The sequence below is a fragment of the Pecten maximus genome, unplaced genomic scaffold (assembly GCF_902652985.1).
Source record: "Pecten maximus unplaced genomic scaffold, xPecMax1.1, whole genome shotgun sequence".
Lineage (NCBI taxonomy): Eukaryota > Metazoa > Mollusca > Bivalvia > Pectinida > Pectinidae > Pecten > Pecten maximus.
Genome location: NW_022980860.1, coordinates 1 through 11,845, shown reverse-complemented (window position 1 = coordinate 11,845; position 11,845 = coordinate 1). Strand labels below are relative to the sequence as shown.

At 38.3% G+C, this 11,845-nt stretch overlaps 1 protein-coding gene across 1 annotated transcript; it reads right to left on the bottom strand.

Moving 5' to 3' along the window:
* Window positions 1-1,415: 1,415 nt before the first annotated feature.
* On the bottom strand, window positions 1,416-11,837 carry LOC117319770 (the record flags this gene model as incomplete). Its single annotated transcript, XM_033874519.1, has 12 exons — window positions 1,416-1,831; window positions 2,057-2,256; window positions 2,486-2,834; window positions 3,085-3,293; window positions 3,407-3,527; window positions 3,894-4,029; window positions 4,171-4,415; window positions 4,543-4,727; window positions 4,864-5,026; window positions 5,143-5,478; window positions 5,626-6,246; window positions 7,524-11,837. Coding segments are annotated over 12 exons (7,170 nt in total), but the record flags the coding sequence as incomplete, so codon positions are not given.
* Window positions 11,838-11,845: the final 8 nt, after the last annotated feature.

Here is an 11,845-nt window from a genome sequence, read left to right as displayed (position 1 = left end):
CCAAACATCGACCATTTGGTTTTGAAAAACCGCCCCCTTTTAAAATTTTTCTATTTTTGGGGGAAAATTAAAGAAAAAAAACTTTTTTCAAAAAAAAAATACCACAAAAAGTTTTTTAAAAAAAAAAACCTTTTCAAAAACCATATATGTAAAAATGGGGGCCCCAAAAACAAAACTTTCGAAGGGGTTTGGCCCCGAAAAAAAAGGGCCCTTTTTGTTCCCCTTTTTTGGGTGGAAAATGAGAAACAAAATTTTTTCAAAATGAAAAAAAAAAACCCTTTTAATTTTTAAACTAGGCATTTTAAAGGTTTTTTACGTACATTTAAAAAAAAAAATTCAGAGTTTTTTTTCAACCCGACCCCAAGAAAGACATTGCAAAACCTTTAGGTATTAAGTTTTTAAAACCCCATATATTTTTTTTTTCCCCTTTTTCCAAGGGTAAAAGTTTTTGAAAAAAAAAATTCCCGAGGTTCTTTTTTTTCAGAAAAATTTAAACCTTTTTTTTTTGTTTTTTGTTTTTTTCCCTTTTTTTTTTTTTCCCGGGTTAACTTTAAATTTAGCTTAAAAACCCCCCCTGCCCGGGTTTTTAAGGGATTTTTTATTATTTAAAAAAGGGTTATGGGTTTTTTTAAAAATTTTTTTTTTTTTTTTTTAAAACTTTTTTTAGAATTTTTTTTTGGGGCGTCCGAAAGAAAAAATGTTAAGAGTTTTCAAAAGGGGAACAGGGGGAAAATTTTAAAAATTCCCCGGGGTTTTTTTGGGTTTTGGGTTTTAAAAATTCCCAACTAATTATGATAATAAAAAAAAATTTTAAAAAAAAAAACCCAAAACTTTTTGGTTCCTTTAAAATCTGAATTTTTTCATAAACTTTTTTTCCCTCCGGAAAAAAGGGTAAAGTTTTTAAAAAATTTTACCTTTTAAACTTTAACCATTTTTCGGTTTTTCCCTGTTCCTTTTAAATTTAATTTTAAACGTTTTATCGAAAACCCCAAAAAAATAATTGGGTGTAATAATTTTTCATAAAATTTCAAAAAGGCAATAAAAAAGGGTTAAAAAATTAAGTCTTTTTTTTAAAAAAGGAAATAAAAAGCCCCAAATTTTTTTAAAATTTTTTACGTTTTTCTCGAAATTTCCCAAAAAAAAAATTTTAGGGGTTTTAGGTTTTTCCGGAAATTTTTTTTAGGGGAGGTAATTTATAATGGAAAAAAACCCCACACCCCAAAATTGCCAAATTTTAAAATAGTGGGAAAATTGGGGACATTTTTTATTTTTCACCAAAAAAAGGAAAAAAATATAAAAAAGGGGTTTTTAAACGAAGATAAAAAATTTTTTATAAATAAATTTTCGATCATTTTTTTTTTGTCGCAGATGTACCTGTTAGCAACATAATTAAAAACTTATCACAAACACAAGTATTGCATGCTATTAATCATTTTATTAAAGTTAAACATTATAAAATATATTCGAAAGTTATCTCACATAAACACTTAATTTCATTAGATTTTGAGTGTCCAGTATTATACTCAGTGTCCAACTATGTTTAACGACATCTGTCATTGACTTCCCATGAGTCAGTGAAGGAAGTGACGTCATTAGTGAGTTGTCGGGATGCCATCATCATGTCATCGTAACGTTCGTTGTTGTAGGTTCCGAGTAAACCTCCAGTCTTTCCGTAGTACCAACCACTCAGTCCTATCTCGTACATATCACTGGACAGGTTATGGCGGACGGTGAAGCCACGCCCACTTACTGTGACGTCATCACCCTCATTGATCACTGATATGTCCTGGGCATGGTATGGCTTTGTCGTAATGGCTCCATCAACTCTCAACTGTAAAAGACCGTAGAATATTATACATGGAATTCAAAATGAGATATTATAGATGCTTAATAATCCAATATTTTTGTAATGACGTGTCTGTTTTCTTTCGGTTTCAAATGTCTAAAGACATCCAGAGCTACATTTTGATATGACAAGTGGATTGAATGATAATGTTTATCAGACTTTGCCAATCTGTAGAGATTCATTATACTCTTACACATATATTGTTCTCACCTTGTTCTTTGGTAGGAGTTGAACAGCGTGTTGGGTGGTGGTGATGATGACCCTCTTCTTTTGTTTGCCCATATAGTCGAGGATGATGGAGAAGTTGCCATCCATGTAATCACCGGCAAGTACGTAGCTGCATCGTCCGTTAAACTGGTAAGTTTTACCGTCAAATGTTGTGAATGTGTTGCCCTCCACGGTTCCGAAAACTGAAAATAAAAAAGTCCATTTAAATTCAGTAAAGTGTTTCTAATAAAAATATAGTATTTGTAATTTATTGATGATAAATAGAAAAAAAGTAATATTAATTAGATATTACAAAATATCAATTTGTAAAAAATCGTTTTGATTGTCAGTAAAATGAATCCCTTTTATGTTAATATATTTCTCGTAATGTCAACTATTTCCGTCTGAAATAACGTTTATATTCCGTCTTACCATCGAAAGGAGGCATCCAGGTACTGACATCTGAGGAAGGGAGGTAATCAGCGACGGATCCCCACTTACTGGTGTCTGGTATATACGAACGGATTGTGTTGTAGCGTCGGATCATGTCAATGCCTGGTAAAGACTTCAGGGATTTCATGGGAACAATCAGGTAGGTGTCAGTTTGAACTTCACCGTTCGCAGGGTCGAACACGGTTATCTTTGTCTTCTCTAGATCAGTGATGACTGATTTCAGAGATTCAATTTCTTCCTCGATTATCTCTAGGATATGATCGTACACACTCATGATGGCGGCCTTGGCGTTCTCTTCAACTTCCCAGTATTTATAAGCAGCAGCCACCTGTTATAAATAGAGAGATGTAATCAATATGTTATTAGTTAATGTTTTATTTGCTTTCAAAAAATGCACATACCGCTTATAAAAACTATATACAAAATCATATCCATTTATTCTCTGTGGTGAATGCTTTACTTGAAGCTTTTATATATTGACTGTCCAATTACACGATTTTTGATTTATATGTATATATGCATATATATTCTGAAATCTTTCGGCAACATTGTGAGAAAATCACGTTATGGAAATATACCTGAGAATGCATGTAGTTGATTTCGGGTCTGTCTAGCAGTCCGTACAGGGCGGAGTTGATTTGTTCCCTACCATTGTACAAGGCGGACGTGTATTTTTGAGCGACAGCATCAACAGATGGCAATTGGTTGGTGAGTTTAGTGAGGTATTCATTGTACTTGGTTTTAGCCAAACGTACAACATCCGTGTTCAAGGGCTGAGCTATAGCATCTGGAAGGGAAAAGTTGTTATCATTGTTATACGAAGAAAGCTAACAAAAGAAATAAAGTAACTTTATCAGGTTTATTATTTTAAAGTTAAAAGCAAATCATTTTTAAACGTACTCGTGAATTGGTCATGGTAGGTTTTGAATGCCGATAGAATAGTTCTCGAAATTTCTGCGAGTTCGTCATCTAATAGATTCATCATGTCAGCATAGTTCCTCCTTGAGTCTTGTCCCATCTCCTATAAATCAATGAACATGTATTAGTACATTATCATAACATCCCGACAGCTTGATGTTCTTTTTTTGTTTATATCATGTATCAGCTTCTACAGACAAGTTTGGGATTTCGGTCGTATTTTGATTCTATTTTATCAATAAAACATTGTTAAACATATCCATAACTTTCTATGTCAATAATAACACAAAACCACAGGGTACCGTAAACTATAACGTATGTAAGTAACATTAATTGTATATTCTCACACAAAACACTGATAAGGAAGGAAATATTTGCGTAATGGAGATTATTATTAGTAAATGACTCAATGTTTTTAGCTAGATCAACTGGACATGTCTCGATATTTTCATTGTTAAAAATAAACTACCTCTAATAGTTCACTTCCTTTAATAATATACATGTCCACATTATCCTTCATTGGGTACGACACACGTGTAGAGGCAGCAGTTTCCATCCAGCTAGCCAGGTTCTCTATTTTCAAAACGACATCCGTGAGGTATTGTCTTTGAAAAAGAAGTAAGAATTAACATTAATTGTGTTGATAATATATAATATCCTGAAGTAAAAATACACACTCGTATTGTCTGTATGCTTGTTACACTGTATATATATCTGTAAATATATTTATACTCGGTGTTACTTACGAAAATTCTTCAATACGACTCTCAACTTCAGCAGAGTCGATAACTCCCGTCATAGATGTCACATCTTGTTGCATTCCTCTTATTTTTGTGGCAGCGAATTGTACGTATGGTTTCAGTTCTTCAAGGAGGGCGGATCTGATGATGTTGTACTTAGAGTTCACTTCCTCGTTTATTCCAGTTGCTATTTCATTATAAAGCTCCATCGAATCTCTGCTGTCACGGGTCATGCGTCGAAGTCCATATGCCTGAATATATTAAGAGATCGTCATATGATGATAAAAGACATGCTATCAGGACACATGCTTAATTATCATTTTGCCAATCTAGTAAGGATACTAATAAAATGTTGTACCCTTGATAATGAAATGTTACCTTCAGATCTTGAACAATTGATGGGCGCCAGTGCAATCTCGAGTGAAGCATTCTGGATGTGTTGAGGCGCATTGCGAATAAGCTGTCGGTGATTCTTTGTGTATTTTCCTCTCGGTAGACCTCAGCCCTGATTGCGCTGTTGTTAACATACTTAGCCTCGGCGTGGAACATTTTGCCAGGATTTTCTGTATGCCAAATGGGAAAATACCGATAAATATGTATTAAAGCCGGATAGACAAGATGTCAGTTGAGCGTTCAGAACATCCATGAATCTAATTCTTCCGTTACTAGTTTTACGGTATTTATCAAAGATTCACTTACCGATGTCGTAATTCATATGGAAGCCCATACTGAGTTTGCTAGGATCAATGACCAATTCTGCGTCCACCAAACTTTCATCATACTGATTATTGATCAGGAGTTTGTAGGGAACATTGGTTCTGACTTGGCCGGACACTTTTATAGATTTAACTGGAGATACCATCTGTAACACATCGTAATATATGATATGAAAATACGGTTCATGATATCGCAATATAAATAGGCGACCATTATTCATACGATCTCTAAAAAAAGTATCTATATACTTAACGTAGTTACCTCGACCTTCATCTGTTTCCTCATTCTGTCAATTTCTCCCATCAGCGCGAAGTTCTTCCTACTACGACCGGCAGTAAGGTAGTGCAAGTTCATGTCAGCAGAGTATTTGTTGTCCACATGGCCTATATGGGATGTAAGTTGAACGTCAATGGTGGATGCAGGGTGACTGACGCCGACAACGAAACTATAATTCTTTCTAAACCCAGAGGAAAGATCTTCCACTCGTGAATGGATCACAAGATTCTTGTTGACATCACCGGAGTAGCTGAATTCAGTCTTGCCGTCAAATAAGATATTTCCACTGTTCATTGTTACTTCGGAGTCGAGCTTGACGTTCTATAAAAGATTTGCAGTAGAAAAGGTGAATATCAAGCATTAAACAAGCATATCTGTGTAAGGAATATCAAATATATTATGACGTGTTATATATAGCGACTGATATTTGACAAAAGTGCAAACGTAAGGAGTAAAAAATAGACCCACCTTTCCAATACTTGGGAAGCTAACAGAAAAGTCAGTCTTTGTTGATTGTCCTTGTGGAATAAAACTGCCTATGACCCCAATTTTCTGTGTTTCGTCTCTTTCAGCGTCCCAGAAGATGGCAGCCTCGGTGGTCTTTATACGATATGTGTCGCGGAATAGACCAGTTGCTTTGACAGTTCTAGATGGAAGTCGAATAGCAAATGTAGTGCTCTTTTCTTTGGTGGTGCGTCTGGTTTTATCACGCGTGTCAAGGTCAATTCCATATTTGGTAACACCGTCAATTATAATGTTTCCGCTTGAGGTGAAAACTACTGGTGATTTGCTGAGAGATCCAGTGACACCAACTGCTTTTCTACTATTTCTAACTGTCAAAGACACGTCTTGCCTTGTTGTGAAGCTGTCGCTCCTATCGTTAGCAGCAGCTTCCATTATGATGTTGCTGTCCTGGCTCTCTGTGTTCCAGTTCATATTCAATTCCCCTCTCATAACGCCGTCGTTAAGTTCGCCATTGGACGAGAACGCGACTGGTCGTGGGGCCCGCATCGTTAATGCTGCTACATATGCTGTGTCTTTTCCAAAAGCAACATCCATGTCAAGCATTTTCTCGCCGTTCCATTCAGCCTTTTAAACTTTTTTCTGTTTTTAAATTTTCCCCGCCTTTTTTCCACCCACAAAAAAAACTTTGCTTTCCCCTAATTTTCCTTTTTTTCCAATTTTTTTCCCGGGGAAAAAACCCCCCCCCTTTTTGGTAAAACCGGGTTTTTTTTCCCTCCCTTCGGGGGAATGGTTTTTTCCCTTCCCTTTTTTCAAACAAAACTTTTTTTCTTCCCCTTTCCCCCCCAAAAAAAAAGGGGCTTTAAAAAATGCCTTTTTTCCATTCACTAAAGACCCCGTTTCTAACCCCCCCCCCCCTTTAGGGGAAAATTTGGCTCAATTCCGGGCCTCATTTTTCCTCCCATTTTTTTACCTCCCGTTTCTTTTTTTTTACCCCAAAAAAATTTTTCCCACCGGTCGGGGATGGGGTTCTCCGCCGATTACAAAAACCCCCTTTTTTTTTTCCTCATATTTCTTCTTTGTTTTTTTTTACAACCTTTTCCCCTTTTCTTTTTGGGGGGGCCACCCCAAAAATTTTTTGGGGGGGCCTCCCCCCCGGGTTCTTTTTTTCTTTTTTCCCCAAATTTTTTTTTCCCATTTTGGGACGGCCCTGGGAAATTTTTCCTGAGATTTTAAAAGGGTTTTTTCCCCCGGGTTTTTTTGGAAAAGAACCCCCCAAGGGTTCCAGGAGTTTGATGCGGGGCGTAAGAGAGAAAATTTTTTGGGTGTTTTTTTGTTTATAAATTTAATGTTTACAAATTTTTCCCGGGAGGGAAAGGGCCCGTCTCCCCAAAAATTGGTGGGGCTTGCCATTTTTTAGGTTTCCCCTTGTGGGTTTTTTTTTTGCGAAGACCATCTGGGCTGGTTTCAAAAAAGACTTTTTTTTACCCATTGGGGAACTTCATTTTCTGAAAAGGTATTCCCCCCCCCCTTGATGGGGTTAAAAAAACATTCGAAGGGGCCGAATTCCCCGGGTAAAAAAATGTCGGTTAAAATTTTAATTTGTTTTGGGTCCCTTAGCGTTATTTTTCCGTTTCCCAAAAGGAGAAGTCGCAAAAAGGTTATGGGTTTTAAATGGGCCGTCCAGTTGGGTTTTATAGGCTAAGGAAAAAAAAAACTCCCCAAAAATTTCCCCTTTTTGTTTTTTTTGGGCTTCCTTTTTTTTGGGGTTTTTTAAGGGTTTAAACCCAAAAAAAAAAAAAAAAAAAAAAAAAAAAAAAAAAAGAACCCTTCAACCCAAAAAAAAAGGGGTTTTTTTTTAAAAAATCCCGTTTTTTTTTTTTTCCCGTCCCAAAAAAAAGATTTTGATTGTCGTTAGATGTCAGAGTGTGTCTGTAGGCTAGCTTTGCCAATTCGAACCCCTCAAACGGTGTCGCTAGTTCAAAGTTACCGTTGATGCGTCGTAGACGATGATTGAAGAAGTCTATATTGGCTGAAATTATCTTAGCAGGAGTTAATTGTACATTTGCTCTGGTAGTGAATTGGCCTAGATCTCCAGAGTGCTGGAGGCTGGCTGCTACATTTCTAAGTCCCTTGAATGGTGTTTTCATTGCGAACGATCCATCAATGGATGCTGTGTTTCTGAATGATATAGTCACGGTTGATTTACGGCCATTGAAGTTATTCTTCAGATTGGTTCTGAAGTTGTTGATCTGCCCTTGATGATTAAATGTCGACTTCATTGAATGTCTGTATCCGTTAAGTATACCAGTAAATGTAGACGAAATGTCGGTTAAATCTTCACTGAATCTGAATGTAGTGACGTGCTGTAGACTGTTATCTGTTCCAACTGTCATCTGCAAATCATTGGAAAATGATCGCCAATCGCCGTTATGGGTTACACTGGCCGTCAGTTCTGGAGTATAAAGCGTACGGAAAAGGAAACTACCATCATACCTGTCTCCTAGGATAGAGTGTTTTAACAAGACTTCAACAGGTTTCGTTTCGTCATAGCTGATGGACATAGCAATCTGACTATCACTCCAAGAACCTACTGCATTCAGGCTTAGACCCATGTTTTCGAAACGGTCGAATGGCGTCTGCAAATTGATGGAACCAATGACAGAGTTGTCGGTCTTTGCCAAGCTGAGTGTATTTCTGATTCTTCTATCCCCCACAGCAGCAGCTATGTTAGATGTCAATCCGGATTCTGACAGATTAATCTCAAAGGAAGCGGTGCTTGATTCAAAACCAGTAAAAGGGGTATTCAGCGACATGCTTCCTATGTAAGCATTTGATGCCTGCAAAGTCATATCAAATTGAATCGTCTTTTGGTTACTGTACACAACGCGGCCGTGGACTTGTTGGTTGTCAACTGAAGTGACATGCTGAAACGTGACAGATGTCATCTCGAAACCATTGAAAGGTGTCTTAAGAACAAAACTAGCATCTATGGTAGGATTGTAACTGATGGAAGCATCATATTCTCCCTTTTGCCCTCCAAATTCCAAAGAGGATTGGCTAGTAAACATTCGGTCATTCTTGGTAAAGGCAAATGTTATTTTAGACAATTCATATCCGTTAAATGGTGTCTTTACAGTTAGGGAAGATATTATGCCACCTCGTGTTCTCATTGTGGCGGCAACTGCAATCTTCCTTCCGTAATCGATTGAAGCAGAACTTTGAATATTTCCATTTTGCATGACGTGGGAGATGGTCATTCCGAATCGTTCATATCCTGTAAACGGGGTCTTGACTACAACGTTAGCTTTAATACGGCTTCCAAAACTTGCACTGGCATCGATTTCGATTCTTTGGCTGCTAGGATCTGTCATCTCAGCATGGACAGCGAAGCTTGTTCTACGTACACTCAGTGTGTATGCTGCAGAAAATGTTTCGTATCCAGTGATCGGGGTCTTGACAACGATGTGACCCTCTGTCAAAGACAAAGAAACGTCAGCTTCGTATTTTTCACCTGGAATAAGGGAAAGCTGGAACTTAGTGGAAGCGGTATCACTAGATACGTCAGTTGTAAATGAAGTAGACATGAGTCGGTATCCTTCGAATGGGGTTTTGACAGTCAAATGTCCAGCCATTGCGGAGAGAGAAATGTCGATCTCAAATTTTTCTCCTTGTTTGTACGACATTGCCAAGTATCCTGAAATGCTCCTGTCAGCGATTTCCTGTCGGTAGGCGGTTGATAGCACTTCATATCCAGTGAACGGTGTTCTCAGGACAATATTTCCTTCGCTTGGTGAAATGGAAATATCACTTTCTATATGCTTACCCGGCTGATAATGGATCTCTACGTGATTTATAATACTTTGGTCGTTTATCTGGTTTGTGAATGCAGCTGACATTTCTTCGTATCCACTGTATGGAGTAGTGATGGTAATCTGACCATTTTCTGGCGAAAGTGAAATATCTCCTTGTAGTTTTCTTCCTGGTAAATACATGACTTCTCCGTGTAAAGTAATGCTTCTGTCTGTCATCTGATTCGAAAAAGCAGCCGACATTTCTTCGTATCTACTAAATGGCGTAGTGATTGTAACCTGACCACTTCCATGCAAAACAGATGCGACCACTTTAATTTTTTGACCGGGCAAGTATGTGATATCTATAGAGGAATCCATGTTTTGTTCTGTCATTTGGTGTGTAAACGCAGCTGACATTTCTTCGTATCCAACGAATGGTGTTTGGACAGCAATACGCCCATCTCCAACGGAAATGGTGATATCAAGCTCCAGTTTTCGACCGGGAAGATACGTAAGTTCGGATTGATGAGTAAAACGTTCCTCTGTTATTCGGTTTGTGAATGCTGCGGACATCATTTCGTAACCTTCTAAAGGTGTCTTAACGGTTAGCTGCCCAGAGGTCAAGGATAAGTCCATGGAAATCTCATATATTTCGGAGGGTTTTGGTGAAACATTTACCTTTCCAGTGAAGCCTGCATTTGTATACTGATGTGTAAAAGCAGCTGTTAATTCCTCGTAACCAGTAAATGGTGTTTTCACTATAAGATGACCAGCCACAGGAGAAAACGTGTATTCGGTCTCAATTTTCTTTCCGGTGGAGTACGTTACCTCAGCAGTACCCGATAGTTCGGCTCCAGTATTGGCGTTTGTAAAAGCCGCGGAAATGTGCTCATATCCTGGAAATGGTGTTACCAGATCAAATCGACCGTTTCTTTTCGAAAATGTTGTATCAACAGCAAATTTCTGTTGTTGGAGGTAGGACATATCTGCGTGAAAGACAAAACTTTCTGCTGTTCCTCGGTGCGTGTAACTGACAGACATCTCTTCATATCCGGATACCGGAGTTTTTATGACTAATTTTCCATTTGAGTAGGATAAAGTAATATCAACTTCCATTTTCTGCCCTTGGTAAGTAGCTTCGGCATGGCCAGATACACTGTCTGATGTCAATTCCTTGTTAAATGCTGCAGTGATTTCCTCAAACCCAGTGAATGGCGTTCTAAGTACGAATCGCCCTTCATTAGGAAATGCACTCAAGTCCATTTCCAGTCGTTGCCCTTGATTGTATGTAGCTTCTAAATGGGCTTCGTAACCATTTGGTCGTAAATTCTGAGTGAATGTACCAGTTGTTTCCTCGTATCCAGCAAACGGTGTTTTGATCGTGACTTGCCCACGAGATAAGTCCCCGAGAGAGCCTGCAACATCTAATTCTAGCCTCTGGTTGGGTTGATAGGATATTTCCAGATGACTGGAAAGGTTCTCCGTTGACAAATCATGTCGGAATGCAGCTGTCATTGTTTCGTAACCAACGAACGGAGTGGTTAAAGAAACACTGCCTTCGAATGCATTGATAGAGGAAAATGTTATGTCTCCTGACAACTTCTTGGATGCAGCATACTGGAAGTCGGCGTGACATGTAAATTGCTGGATTGTTCCGGAATGGGTAAATGCGCCTCTGATGTTCCTGAATTTAAGGAATGGTGTTGCTACACGGAAAGATCCTTCAATATTATTTCGCCATCTGAGAGAAACCTCGGCAGAGACTTGCTGTTCACCGGAGTTCAGCTGCATTGAAGATTCAAGGATACTTCTACCTAGTTTGTGGGAAAACGACGCACCGATATCTCCAATTGCTGTTATTGGTGTTCTGATGCGAATGGAACCTTGCTTTTTAAATCCGTTTTTATATGTAATGTCGACCTGTGACGTTTGGCCGTTGATGGTAAACTCAGCGTGTGACTTTGTTGTTTGGATGGAAACTTCATGTCTTAATGCCCCGTTTAATGTTTCCATACCTGGAATAACACTTCGTAAAAGGAAAGTCCCTTCTACGACAGGGGATGCTGAGTATGTGATTTTGGTATAAAGCTTTTCTCTTTCGTCGTAATAAATTTCGCCCGTTGCCTCTTCTGTTGATTTCAAGAACGAAGCGCGGAAATCAGATGTAAACGGAGATGTGAAGACGGCTGATGCTTCCTGTGTTGCGCCATTTTTGAATACAGCTTCTATTTCGATTTTCTGGTTCATGTAGTAGACTGCTGTAGCACTTGAACGGAAGCCATTCACTCCTCCAACGTGACTCATCTTGAATAACAAGTTGTTAAAGCCTTCTATTGGTGTTTTGACTGTGATTGTTCCATCAATGGACGATGTTAGATCCCATGATCCGTCCAATTCGATCTCTTTGACTCGACCATAAGTTAAACTCCCCT